The sequence below is a fragment of the Maniola hyperantus genome, chromosome 15, assembly GCF_902806685.2.
Source record: "Maniola hyperantus chromosome 15, iAphHyp1.2, whole genome shotgun sequence".
Taxonomy (NCBI): Eukaryota; Metazoa; Arthropoda; class Insecta; order Lepidoptera; family Nymphalidae; genus Maniola; species Maniola hyperantus.
In genome coordinates this window covers 13,043,241-13,058,388 of record NC_048550.1, presented here as the reverse complement: position 1 = coordinate 13,058,388, position 15,148 = coordinate 13,043,241, and the positions used below count along the sequence as shown (strand labels likewise).

Sequence of the window (15,148 nt, the reverse complement as noted above, 5' to 3'; positions counted from 1 at the left end):
ACTGGATCTTAAGAACCTTATTTTAAAGCTCAAGTTTGTCTACACTTCTACAGCCAGTGCTCTAAGCGGAAACATTGCGAAATTAAAATCAGTGGCATTGAATATTTGACTTCAATTCAAGGCTGTTTAGGTCCATTTTACTGTAACGCGGAAGTATTTCGACTCTCGAATTTGGTTTGGTTTGGTGAGACGTAAAATCTTGTACTACGGGTACTGTTGCATGACAACCAGTTAAAGTTACGTACGTAAGTACGTTACGGCTACGTTACGATTACCGTTAAATTTTGACTGTCAATTATTAAAAAAAAGTGGGCTGTAAGAGTCAGCAATCAAACTTCCGTTTAAGGAAAAATGGTGATCCAAAGTTAACAAACCCTGACCTGTGCAATATATTTTGCTTTATTAGCGGTCAAATTTTAACTTAGCCGTAAAGCTACATGCTTTGACAGATCAGTCCGATTTTTTTTTGTATATGTTTAGAATAAAGAATCTTTTTTTATTGTTTCAGGACACCCCAACTAGGATAACCCCTAACAGTGTACCACTAGTTCCCTCGATCGCCATGCCGTGGTCGGTGTAGAGGCCACAGCGACCGGCACGCTGGCGGGGTACACGCGGCACGTGTACGCGGCCGGCGCCGGCGCGTACCACGCGCGCGCGTCCGCCGTACCGCTCAACGCAAGTAAGTGCCTTGTCTCGATAACCCCTAACAGTGTACCACTAGCTCCCTCCGTAAAAAATATAAAAAAAAACCGATTATTTTGTAAAAGTTTACCATAATTATATTGCAAATAAAACATCTGACTGACGCTAGAGGTCACTCGGAATCAATGTTGCGTCGTAGGCGGGGCAATGACCCTAGTTTTGCACGCTATACATTGCGGGTTTGAATAATACTAAATCACTAAAACTACAAAATGAGGCGCAAATGGTTATTGCCTATTGGTATTGGAATGTGTTTAGGTAGTAAACAATAACGCTAAGTTTTTGCTAGCGTTCTTGTTACACCCTGTATACTTAGGTATTTAATTTTTTTTAATAATAATATTAGCCATGTTAAATTACAAATATTCCCCTTTCCTCTCCAACTAAGCATCAAGCTTGTGCTAGGAGTAGGTTCGACAATAGTGCAACGGGCGTGGTTTGAACCGTCGACCTTTTTCAGTCTACTCCTTTACCCGTCGAGATATTGAGGCTTTTAATTATTGTAATTAAGGGGACTCAGTTCGGTGCTTTCTTCATACAAACGTAGGAGGGAAATTACAACAATATTCGATATTGTACGCACAAAACTAAGAATTATATCGATTTATCTCGTCATTCTCTAGGTTTATTGATATATAAAACATTGAAAAAATATTGATTTAAAAGTTGCGAGGCTCAAAAGATTCCTATTTTAGCACTAAATTAATGACAACTTTGGGCGTAAATAAATAAGATTAGGGATATTAAAATTCTAAAACAATTTATCACTAGACGTAGTTTATTTATTTATTAGTTGAAATAACTTTACTTTGCAAACATAAATTCAGCAGTTTTTTCTCAAAAATACTTTTCCTGAACCCTTTTCGCGCGCTTGATTTCGGTGAAAATCATCGCGCCTCTCAACTTTCTCATACAATGTCAAGTGAAAAGCAAGCATGTTACCCACGTGTGCTGCCAATTTCGGTCGAGCGTCCTGCGTCACCTTAACACAGAATCCTGGCAACAGCATGTAGCGGCAGTTACTTTAATGGTAATATCGAGTTTACAATCAGTTTACACTAATCCCATCACAATTACGTCGTCTAGTTGTACTTGAACCGGCGATATAACACTATACATCGTAAGAACTATTACGAGTACATTTGCAAGACAAGTGTTCCAGGCTACTTTGATAGGCGTGCTTTAAAGGCGATTTCAGTAGCTTATTATCTGGTTTTTGTTGTAATTTCTATCAAAATAAGTAATCCTGAACGTGTCGTATCAATTAATTTACTTTGTCTATGAACGATCTGTTGTAACTATGGTTATGTTAACTACGTAGTAGTACATCCAAATTCTTTGAAATAAACTTATTCTCACTTCTTGTCAGTTGTCTACCACTGAGCAAACGTGTTTCATTTTCTATATATATAAAAGGAAAAGGTGACTGACTGACTGACTGACTGATCTATCAACGCACAGCTCAAACTACTGGATGGATCGTGCTGAAATTCGGCATGCAGATAGCTATTATGACGTAGGCATCCGCTAAGAAAGGATTTTTCAAAAGTCAACCCCTAAAGGGGTAAAATAGGGGTTTAAGTTTGTATAAAAGTGTGTCAGTTTTGAAGTGTTCTTAAAGAAGTTTTGTAGTTAATATTTTTGCAATTAGCAGTATGACATATTTTACTAAGCTCATTTATGTTAAAATCTCATAGTTAAAGATCAAGATAGAAAGGGTTTAAAATTTGTGTAGTCCACGCGGACGAAGTCGCGGGCATAAGCTAGTAATTCATAATTTTGGGGTTCCGTACCTCAAAAGGAAAAAAAGAACCTTTACCCATAGGATCACTTCGTTGTCTGTCTGTCTGTCCGTCGTGTCTGTCAAGAAAACCTATAGGGTTCTTCCCGTTGAAAATTGATAGGTAGGTAGGGCTTATAAGACAAGTAAAGGAAAAAATCTGAAAACCGTGAATTTGTGGTTACATCACAAAATAAATTTAAAATATATTTTCAATTTTTAAAGTAAGATAACTAAGTATACCTACCAAGTGGACAAATACATAAACTCGATTCGTATTTTTTTTTACGGATCCGTCAAATCACGGACGAGTGCACAAAGGCCCTAACTGAGAATTAAAGACAGATTTACTATAAACATAAAGCTGTGATAGCGTAGCTTAGTGGTTAGGACGTCCACCTTTTAATCGGAGGTCGGGGTTCGATCCCGGGCACGCACCTCTAACTTTTCGGAGTTATGTGCGTTTTAATTCATTAAATATCACTTGCTTTAACGGTGAAGGAAAACACCGTGAGGAAACCTGCATGCCTGAGAGTTCTCCATAATGTTCTCAAAAATGTGTGAAGTCTACCAATCCGCACATGGCCAGCGTGGTAGACTATGGCCAAACCCTTCTCACTCTGAGAGGAGACCCGTGCTCTGTAGTGAGCCGGTGATGGGTTGATCATGATTACTATTAACAAACGGTTTAAACGCGAGAGGTTCTCATCATCATCAACCCATGGCCCACTACTAAGTACGGGTCTCCAATCGGTGTTCCCCTTTTAGGAATTAACAAAATGGCGGGACTCAAAGATCGTCGAAGAAATGAAGAAAATGGCGGGACTCAAAGATCGTCGAAGAAATGAAGAAAATGGCGGGACTCAAAGATCGTCGAAGAAAACACATCAAAATCCGTTGACGATCCGAGTCGAAATATTTCGTGACCTTTCTCAAAGCGCTTCCAACTTCTGAAGGCGATTGTAAACTTTTACAATAAAACGCATCGCGGCGTTATTCGTATACCACTCGAAAAGTTATAGTTCGTCCTGGACCCTTAGAATGAGTTCAAACATCTCGATAAGGTTTTTCGAATCGCAAAACATTATAGAATCAGAGTGAATCGGACGGGAAAAGGGTAATTAATACTTATTTTTTACTTTTAAAGCTGTGATAGTCTAGTCAGTCTAGTGGTTAAGACGTTCGTCTTCTTTTCATCTGAGTCAAGTCCGTGAAAATACGTTTTTACGAACTATTTGTATGTTAGCTTATGACATAATAATTGTCGTTGATATTTTTTATATCCGTATTTTCACGGATTCGGATCGGATGAGTAGGTACGTGATCGCTGTAACTTTTCAGAGTTATGCCCGTTTTAAGCAATTAAATATCACTTGCTTCAACGGTGAAGGAAAACAACAATCTGCATGCCTGAGAGTTCTCCATTAATGTTCTCAAAGGTGTGTGAAGGCCACCAATCCGCACTGGACCAACGTGGCATACTATGGCCTAAGCCCTTCTTATTCTGAGACGAGACTCGTTCTCAGTAGTGGGCTGGCGATATGGGTTGATCATGAATAATAATAATATCAGTCAACCATTAGCACCTTGTCATATTAACCTGTCGAAACATCAACCCATAACTTTGAATGACTTTGTCAATACAAGTTAGTACAACTTGGCTCTATGTAAACATGATTATTGACTTTGGGTGAAGGTACACAAATAATATTGGTTCGCGGAAGTGGTTTGTGAACTTGATCGCTTATTCAATAAGTAGTTTAGACCATGAATTGGAATTATGGGCAAAATGGTTTTCAACTGAACAATAATATTTTCCTTCTGTTTCTTTTTTGGCTTTACATCACCCTCCCCACTCTCTTTCGGGTGCCTTTTGAAATACGCACCTACCATCGATGTACCTATTTTTGTTTTCTTTAATTTGAACTGAAGATGTAGGGGGGGGGGGGGGGGTGAAATTTAACAGTAGGTTTCTTTTATCGCCCATTAAGAAAATGGTTGCTGGAAAATAGATGAAAGTTTGTACAAAACTCCATCTCATAAAATTGGTATTTGGGCTCTTAACTAAAAATTCAGAAACACGATTTTCAGGATTTTTTTGAAATTCTACCACTCATCGATTTTCGAAAATTCCACTCAAGCAAAATGGGTAATCTAGTAATATATACTTATTAAAAATGTGCAAACCTTGTATAAACTGTTCTATAATATCATATTAAGCGTTCAAGTATCAGTACGAGAATGTACACAAAACAATAGGTTGTGAAGTCGGAATGCAATATTGCGCTAGTGTTCAATATCGCCGCGCCGCGATGCCAGTTTGTGGCTGAGAGTGTCTCAGCTCCACTACTCACAGGGAAATAGATACACACATTACTATTCCGAGAATTAAAGCAGTAGGGGGATGTAAAAGTTAACAGTAGGCTTCTTTTATGACATAAGCGCTCATTAAGAAAATGGTTGTTGGAAAATAGGGGATGAAAGTTTGTACAAAACTCCGTTGTTTTTCAAGTAAGTATATTTCATAAAATTGGTATTTGGGCTTTTGACAAAAAATTCAGAAACACATTTCAGGATTTTTTTAACTCTATCGATTTTCGAAAATTACACGCGAGCGAAAAGGGTCACCTGTACGCTTAATTATTACGAGATTTTGTCTCACCAACGTTGATAGTATTCGAGTGTTGAAAACCTTCCGTATTAAAGTAAACTGGATCTTAACTGGCTTGTTCTAAAGCTCAAGTTTGTCTACACATCTACAGCCAGCGCTCCAAGCGGAAACATTGCGAAATAAAAATCAGTGGCATTGAATTTTCAAGCGTTTTTAAAAATCTTATACTAAGCGTACAGTACCTACGCTTAAAATAAGGTTTTTACGTCTCACCAATGTTGCTAGAATTCGAGATTCGAAACACAATAACGTCAAAGTAAAATGGACCTAAAGAGCCTTGAAGTCCAAAATTAAATGCCACTGATTTTAATTTCGCAACGTTTCCGCTTGGAAGTCAGGTTGTAGATGTTTGGACAACTTTAAGCTTTTAAACAAGGCAGTTAAGATCCAGTTTACTGTAACGCGGAAGTGTTCGAACACTCGAGTACTATCAACGTTGGTAAGACAAAATAACGTACTAAGAAAGATTTGTACTGCTAAGAAATATTTTTCAGTAAATGGGGTTGATTTTCTGAAAAAATCGGACAAATTCTTGCCGGAGCTAGTCAACAAGTATATATTTAGAAAAAATCTCAATTGCACTGGCACTATGAGGTAGTTAGGTAGCAGTCTAGACGGAATATAGCCCATTGGCTTACATAACGGCGCACAGATCAGGGAGGGCACAGTAATGAGTTGCCGACTGTAATGGCCATGCCTCGACAACCTACTTCCGACTCACGGAATTGGGGGGCGACTGTACTATTTATTGTCTTTAGGGAGAGCAGTCTAATCAAAAAAAAAAGTTTTTGGAGACCATCACTTTTTTGGATGTAACATCTGTCAGATCGATTTTCTTCGTATAAAGAGTAAATTATGTCACCCGGACCATAACAACGAATCAATTGACACCTCATTCATCAAAATCGACCCAGTAGTTTAGGCGCTACAGTAGAGCACACATAGATATAAACATACATACATACATAGACATTTGTTCATGTTTTTTTCTTGTGATGTAACCTCTAATTCACGGTTTTTAGATATTTCCCCTCATGTCTGCTATAAGATCTACCTTCCTGCCAAATTCCATGATTCTAAGTCAACGGGAAGTACCCTAGGTTTCTTGACAGACAGACAACAAAGTGGTCAATAAGGGTTCCGTTTTTCCTTTTGAAGTACGGAACCCTAAAACATAAAAATGAACGCTTAAATAAATAGAAAATAGAGGATTACAAAGCAGATAGTTTTAGTATAATACCTATTACTTGCCAAATAAAGACGTTTAACATTATGTTGGCGATACGAAATATTATTTCGCAAGTGAGTAACTATGGTCGGAATGCTCTGATATGAGTCGCTCGTATATCACGCAAGAATGAAATGCGGACACCTCTCGTGTTCACCTACTTGATTCCAGTGGTTGTATATACTGGAGCTAATTTATCAAACAACATACTGGCACAGGCGTTGTTTTGTTTAAAATGATGTTTCAATTTAATACAACGATCTGTATGCACTTAAATATGTAGTTACTTATGTATTTTAAATGCGACAGTGTGTTTAATTTAATGCCCGACCGAACCTTCGGCTTCAGCCACTGTAGGCTAATAAAACAGTTTCGGCCAAACCTTCCACTTCGGCCAAAATGGTCCGAATATCCTACCGACTGCGCCAATTACGTAGCGGTAGCGTTTAAGGGTGGACAAAGGGAAACGAATACTTTTACTTACTAATTTTATTCCTTACTATCTTATCTGAATTACAGTATTACCTATGCTAAATGAATGATAGCCTTATTAACTAAATGTCTAGGTTTTATACCGGTGTCCCCTTTACCATACTGTAGGTAGTTGGTAACAAAGGTCACGTTCGGAAGCGAGTGCAAACGTTGCTGGTGCTATGTGCTGAAACACACATACACACATATTAGGTGACGTCACGGACGCAGACGGGGCAGTTACGTCTCGTCCACATTTTTATGTTTTTATAATTAAAATCTGTGTGTTTCACCGTTAAGTGCCATTTCTGGCGGAGCAAAAAGTCGCAGTGAGTCGGAAAAAGCATTAAGAATTTACGGATTACGCCGGGAAGGGTGCGTAAACTTGAAAACTATTTACTATTCGACACGAAGTTGTCATCACAATTTTTATACTTACCTTCAAATTATAATATTTTGTTGGTGCTGAGACAACGTAAGGGACGACAGAATTAGCTGCACAGGCACTCTTCATTACTGCCACCTAGCGGGGAACGTTTGTACTAGGAGGTACCGATCAATAAAGTTCTCAATATGGTGAAGTGCAGTGCTTGCGGACGCTTCTTATCACTAGTAGGGGCCGCTAGCTGTACACTTTGTCCAGGTTTATACCATAGGGTGTGTGTCGGACTCCCGGAGAATGGGCGATCTCCTAAACAGTGGAAGTGCCCGGAGTGTATGGCAAAAAAGCCAAAATTAGGCAACGTCAACACCCCTGTGAAGGGCACCGAACCATCCAACATAGAGAGCGAAGGCTCAAGCGCGGAGAAACCGGAGAGTGTTGAAAAGGATACCATCCTCTGTGAGTCCCAGTCCCCAGGCACCAGTCAGTCATCCGACCTGAGCCTCGAGATACGCCTCTTCCGTGAGGAGATCCGACATTTGAGGACCGAAATTAAGGAATTTCGTGCGGAGCTGTGCGACGTACGGGGTGCAATTGCTCACTGCAACCAACGTATAGATGAATACGATGGTCGACTGGCAGACCTTGAGAAGCAATTCAAAGTTTCATCCAGTCGATGCGCTGCGATTGACAAGCTGGAGGACACAATTGCACAACTCAAAGAGAACCTAATTGCACGAGACCATCAGGACCTCGTCCGGAATTCGAGTGCAAACGAAAGCATGCAAGCTACTATCTCCCAGCTGCAAAATCAAATAAATGACCGCGATCAGGACCTTCTCATGAATGACGTTGAAATATCAGGACTTCAGGAATCCTCAAGCGAAAACCTCATTAGTATTACCTGTCTGCTAGCGAAGAAGTTAGGAGTGGAGTTAGACGATCGCGATGTCGTCACCGCCGAGCGGTCGGGCCCGCGACGCACGCTCTCGGCGAGCGATGACGGTGAAGTGCGGGCGCGCCAGCCGCGGCCGCGTCCTATCGTTGTGCGCCTCGCGCGGCGCGCAGTACGCGACAACTTGTTGCGCGCTGCCCGTGTGCGCCGCGGTGCTGATTCATCGGGCATAACAACTGACGCAGAGCCTCGTCGATTCTATGTCAACGAACACCTTACGCGTACTAACAGGCAGCTGTTCTATAAAGCGCGCGAGGAAAGTCGCAGTAAAAATTGGAGATTTGTCTGGACCAAGGGAGGGCGTATTTATGCACGAAAGACTGTTACAGGACCCGTACATCGTATACGATCTGAAACTGATATAAGAAAAGTTTTTTTAAATGATTCTTTTTAAAGAATAGGAATTTGATTCAAATTTCGGATCATTTACGTTGTATTTTTTTGTTAAGTTTTAAGAGATACTTTGGAGGAGCCACTAAGATTGGACAATTGTTGTTTTATGTATTTTTACTAAGTAATCTAATGTTAAAGATAATTAAATATAGAGGTTTAAAATCGTTGTTATATATATATCTCATACAATCAAAGCTAGTGTTATTGTTAAAAATTCATATTATTACACGTAGAGTACTAGACTTGTTTTGTACCTATTATAAACAGTGTGTGTCAGTTATTGTTACATTAATCACAATTAACCAAATAGTAAACTATATTATAATTATTTGTAAACTCTTTATCTGTATATTATATTATTATACAATACAAAGCTAACAAATTTTTAAAAATTGGATTTCTCAATGCTGGCTCTCTAGGTACAAGGCACGATGAATTCTTGTTGGCTATGGATAGATTTCAAGTTGATGTCATGGCGATTAATGAAACCTGGTTGCGTGCTGGTGAAGAAGGTCGAGCGCCTTCTGTTCCTGGTTATAGGCTTCAGCACATCCCACGCCCAGACACTGTACGTAGAGGTCGCGGCGGAGGTGTTGCTTTTTACATTAGGAGAGGACTCAAAACTAGGGCCTGCGCATTTCCTAAACACGAGACAGTTGAGCAAATTTGGATTGGTCTAAATATCAACTCCCTTAAAATTGCCATCGGTACCGCCTATAGACCCCCGTGGCTAAATACTGATCTTTTCTTAGATGCTCTAACAGATAGTGTTCAAGCGCTATCGAATTATGATCACATCATTTTAATGGGGGATTTCAATGTAAATTTACTACACAAAACTGACTCAAAAACGATTAAACTTGAAGCTTTCTTTAATTATTTACAATTAACTCAGATAATTACTTCTGCTACACATTTCACTGAAAGCAGCGAAACTTTAATTGATACCATTTCTACCAACCTGCCCGTTAAAAATGTAAATGTGACACCAATTGCTTCTTTGAGTAATCATGCTTTCCTCGATTGCGTACTGAGTGTTAAGAAGGGAAAAATTCCATCTAAATATGTTGTGTACAGGCCGCTAAAGAGCGTTTGCTTGGATAGATTCAATGAGGATCTTTGTGCTATACCCTGGGACGATCTTTTGACTTCAGGATGTGTTAATCATTTGGTCTCGTCTTTTAACAGATGTGTGATGGAAATTTTTGATAAACATGCTCCTAAGAAAGCTATAGTAGTTAAAGAGCGCTTTACTCCGTGGCTAACGTGTAATGTAAAATTTATGATGAGCCTACGGAACGATGCGCATGCTCAGTGGCGTAATGATAAATCAGAGTCAAACAAGTTACTTTATAAGCAGTATAAGAAATTGGTTATTACAGCTATCCATAATGAAAAACGCGCGTACTTTAAATATGATATTAACAGTAAAATTAAACACCCCAAAGTTCTGTGGAAAAACTTAAAGCATACTGTCCTACCAAAAAAGTTAGATCAATTACCGGCACACTTTACAGATGCGGAGGCAATTAATTCACACTTTCTTAAAGTTCCTGGGTCGAAAAATGTAACTTTCTCACAACTTACATATTTCGAGTTCAATAAATTATATGATACTGTTTTTTCACTTAAAACTATTACTAACACTGAAATATTAAAAATAATTAAGCAATTACATTCGAACGCTGAGGGGACGGATAAAATAACCCTCGACATGCTCTTGATGACACTTCCTCAAAGCTTAGAAACTGTAAAAGGAATCATCAACACTTCAATAGTAACATCTGTTTTCCCAAGTGTATGGAAGGTTGCTTTAGTCCGTCCTCTTCCTAAAATTCCCGATCCTGTCTCGCCAAAGGATCTTAGGCCAATTAGCATTTTGTCGTGTTTTTCTAAAATATTAGAAAAAACTGTATATTCACAAGTGTCAGCCTATCTTGAAAAAAATCAGATATTGCCTGAATATCAGTCCGGATTTAGGGCAGGTCGTGGTACCGTGACAGCACTTTTGGATGTTACGGATAACATACTAACAGCGCAGGATTCTGGGATGTGTACATTGCTGGTACTCCTCGATTTTTCTCGGGCTTTTGACAGCATCAATATTGCACTATTGTTATCTAAACTATCTTATTACGGATTTCGTATTGATGCTGTCAAATGGTTCGATAGCTACCTTTCTAACCGGACACAATTCGTAGAGATAGTACATGAGGATGGCAGAAAGTGCAGCTCAGCGATCGCCCCTGTTCCTAGGGGTGTTCCGCAGGGTTCTGTGTTAGGTCCGCTTCTTTTCATTCTATACAGTGCTGATATTATCCAGCAAATTAAAAGTTGTAAATATCACATATATGCAGATGACTTGCAGCTATATTATGCATTTAAACCAGAGGAGTTCCAAACTGCAGTAAATCTAATCAACGATGACCTTAATCGCATTGCGGAATGGTCAGATTCTAACTCACTTGTCCTTAATCCCGTAAAGTCTAAGTTTATATTGTTTGGAACTAAGAAACAGCGAGATAAAATCGACGTCAGTAGTGCTAATATAAATATAAGAGGTGAAGCTTTGGAGAGAGTTTTTCAGGCGCGTAATTTGGGCCTGCTTATGGACTCAGACCTGAGATTTGAAAATCATATAGCCGAGAAAGTTCGCAATTGCTTCTATCGACTGAAGATACTTTACAAAGTTCGTAACTATCTTTCTCAAGAACTGCGTATCCAGTTGGTAGAGGCTCTGGTGCTTTCAAAGCTGAACTATGCAGACACTATATATGGGCCACGGTTGTTATGCAGAACAAAACGTCTCGTTCAACGTGTGCAGAACGCATGTGCACGTTTCAGTTTTGAGGTTCCTCCGCGCAGTCATATTACCCCTTTTCTGAACAATCATAAGTTGTTGAAGATGAGATCAAGGAGGAAGTTACATCTTGCTGGTTTACTTTTTGGTGTGGTTAAACTGAGCAAGCCCACGTACCTAGCCGATAAACTTCATTGGGTAGGCGATGGTGAATCTGACCGTTTGCGAAGCTGTCGCCATCAACTTCGTATTCCATTCCATCGCACTGCCGCATTTAGAGGTTCATTTACGTACTCCGCCACTAAATGTTGGAATAATATCCCCCCTCCAATAAGGAATTTAAAAAGTAAATTTTCATTCAAAACTAAATTGAAAAAATTCCTTTTGGAGAAACAGGTAGAATTTCAGGATCATGTGGCGGAGTACTCCTTTTTGTAACAAGATTTAGGTTACATCATAGCCATACCTTATACATGTGCATAGATGTGTCCAATTATATATATATATATATATATATATATATATATATAAGTAAGTATAATATGTGTGAATTTGTATATATTATTAACATATAGAATAGATAGATTAGAATATAAGTACAATTGAAATAATTCCGTGGCGCCACCCGAATCAGGGTTCCTACTGAAAACCAGCGCTGTATGTTTTTGTACTTGTGCAAGACATATGGCATTTATGCTGAGTAGGGACCTTTTTTTTCGGGTTGTGCCACACATGACATGGTTTATTCCGGCGCTTCTTCTACTTGAGGTCTTTTGACTTTACTACTCAAGTATAAGAGGCGCCGGGATAACCTAACCTAATAATGGTAATGTGTGGTACAGCCTTAAAAAATAAACGTTTTTCTTTCTTTCTTTCTTCTTCTTAAACATGCTATGACGGCGAATTTCCACACGTAGGTGTTGGACATGCTAACTCCTCCGATGGTGCCTGGGTTTCTATGAGGATACCGCTATAATCCGTAACTTGTGTAACATCCATACGCCCGCCACGGCCTTGCGCCGCCTAAATCCAGCGGCTGTCTGCAACTCATTTGATGTCATCTGTTCTAGATGAAGGCGTCTACCAAAGCTGCACTTTCCGGTGCGAGGTCACACAAAAAAAATAGTGAAAACCAAAAGCAAGGTTCTTTTCGTGATTAAGAGATAAAGTGGAGGCTTCCATCGTTTTTCGATAAAGATAATAACATTTAAGTTTTATGATCTGGCAAAGTGACAAAATTTAAAATGTATTTGTGTTATTAATTTTTTGTCGTTTATATTGAGTTGAGTGTAATTAATAAAATTGACTGACTTACTCAATTAATTATTAGATTTGGAGTAAGAAAAAGTAGCTCTAGTGTTTTAAGGGTTCCGTACCCGAAGGATGCCAACGAAACCCTATTATTATGCCTCCGCTGTCCGTCTGTCTGTCTGTTAGGGGGCTGAACCGTAATTGGTGGAGAGTTAAAATTTTCATAGAATGCGTATTTCTATTGCTGCTATAATAAAATTTGTAATCTTAAGGCGAAATGTGATCACAAAGGTGAATTTTTTTTTTGTTGCAGGCTATAGTTTTATAAATATATTGGAGGGTCGATATTGAAAGAGTTCTTACTGTCTGTAGACACCGTGAAAAGAAACGTATGAGCTTTACTCTACGGAAGGTAGCCATCTTTATTTTAGTTGTCAGAGTTGGACTTTGACACGCACGCATTTGTTGTGGTTCACAATTTTCTCTCGCATTAAATTAATTAACTATCAGATTATAGCTTAGCTAATTATTATTCTTTGAGATAGGTAGGTAGTTTCTTAATCGTGATATTTAATTCGGTGATTGTGATATAGTTAGAACAGTAATTGTTCGATGCTAATATACATTGTGTTAAATCGTAACATCTAGTGCCATCCGGTGACTTTGTCTGCAAAGCACTATTAATAATGTTCGCGTAGTTGTTTGACGAATATGAAATACTAATTATTGGTGAATATTAGAGTAGTTCGTGAGTTAACGTTTGGCTCAGTGGATAGATTATTATAAGGACATCCGTTAAGGTTATTTCTGCAGACGCTAGTGATTTAGAGTGTAATTGGAGATATACCGGCAGTTGAGATAATGATTAGTTTGAAGTGATAGTTTAGTGCGATAGTAACTTGAAGTTAACTTTGATAGTAGGTACCCGCTTTAGAATCGTATAACCCGGTTGGTAAAGAATCATTGATGACTCTCGTGTAATGTTGAAATGGATTAGACAATGAGTTACCCATGAGATCGAATAGCTTACATTCTACCTGGTTTCTGTTGTGATCGCTTATTTGGGTGGATAGTAGTCGTGGCGCGTGTGGCGCACGATGCTATGGTGTTCTGTATGCAGATGTGCACAGAGTGGAGAAGGTAGAGCTATTGCGATATTCTGAATTAGTAATGAGAAATCAATTATAAGATCTGGTTTAGATCGTAAGAGAGTCGATGCAATGATCCTTTTAAGAGCGTTCATGAAGTTGTGATTGATTACCTTGAGATGATTAGATAACGGAGTAGGTCGTGACTTGATTGAGAGGTTGCAATAGCAATTGCGCCCTAATCACACGAAGTAGTGTTTAGCTTAGGTTAGCTAGTTTAGAGTGAGGTGAGGGGTCGCTGTGAGGGGTGGTTGGAGGCGACCATAGGTAGGGTTAGGTTAGGGTGATCTGGTTGTGTTACGTTGATGGTTTCCATGTGCGATACGTTACTGAGAACTATTTGTAAAGAACATGGATTAAAGTACCTACTTATTAATTACTACCTTCTGATGTCGGCTAAAGATAAATAATAATTATCAGCCATCCTCCTGTTCTCCGACATCAGAAGTGGGATACACGATTTATGCCCACATTTTCGAAAATCATTGCAACACTAGCTTTGTTTAAAAAAAAAAAAAAAGTTACAAGATTTTTTTTTTTTTTTTTTTGATTTTTTTTTTTATTTATTTGTGCAAGACATGTTTTCAATTTTAATACCCACACGTGGTCTTTCTTGAAAAGCTTGATTTACTTTTGTGTGTTTTGAATAAAAAGAGAAAGAAAAAAGGATTATTTTGTGTAGAGATGCGCTAAGGAGTGGTGAAAGTGGCCGTGATTTAATGGAGTTAAACTCAAACTCGAATCATTTATTCAAAATAGTTAAGTTTAGTTAATTTACAATTTTGACTGTCAGTTGTAGGAGTTATGTGGTATGGTGGTGATGGTGAATTGCGTAAGCTTGGAGCTAAGGCTACGAGGGTTCCGAACTACTTGGTTTCCTTACTAAATGGTTATAGCATTGGGAGTGTGATGTCCCAGCACGGTTGTCATCTAATTTAATAGCTAGTGGTCTGATGTTTTCAGCTGCTGAGATTGACTATCTAGCACTCTCAGATCATGATGCTACTTGGGCATTGGCAGTAAGGGTTGAAAAAAAAGTGCGATATAGGTCTGCATGGTCTTAATGTGGGAGGGACTACAACGGGGATAATACGAAATAATTTTATTCATGAAATTTATCTTGTCCCTTACATTTTCGAATATTCGGAAAGCGTCGGCGAGGCATTTGATTCCTTTCATGATGTTGTATAACTTTTCTATGTGCTGTGTTTACCCTCTAAGAAGGTGAAAATGGATAATTGTAATAATAAAACGGTATGGTTGACTGAAGGGATTTTTGGTATAATAGAGTCACGGAGTGACACTGAAGCTGGGCTAAGATGAGATGAGGACTGGCTCTGTAGAGGAGAGCGCTATTCGCCTAT

At 38.9% G+C, this 15,148-nt stretch overlaps 2 protein-coding genes across 3 annotated transcripts in view; both read left to right on the top strand.

Annotated features, from left to right (window-relative positions):
* Positions 1-536: 536 nt before the first annotated feature.
* Camta (Calmodulin-binding transcription activator) overlaps positions 537-15,148 on the top strand; it is a 202,377-nt gene continuing 187,765 nt past the window's right edge. For both annotated transcript variants that reach the window (XM_069503606.1, XM_069503604.1), the window contains exon 1: positions 537-682. The gene's annotated coding sequence lies outside the window, so the exon portion shown is untranslated. The remainder of the gene's footprint in view (positions 683-15,148) is intronic.
* On the top strand, positions 7,075-11,890 carry LOC138403318 (putative leucine-rich repeat-containing protein DDB_G0290503). Its single transcript, XM_069503342.1, has one exon. It carries the CDS (start codon positions 7,429-7,431, stop codon positions 8,584-8,586), a length of 1,158 nt encoding a protein of 385 aa, XP_069359443.1. The 5' UTR covers positions 7,075-7,428; the 3' UTR covers positions 8,587-11,890.

Bases quoted from the DNA above. Each gene is read 5' to 3' on its own strand.
- LOC138403318 (XM_069503342.1), top strand. From the start codon at position 7,429: ATGGTGAAGTGCAGTGCTTGCGGACGCTTCTTATCACTAGTAGGGGCC.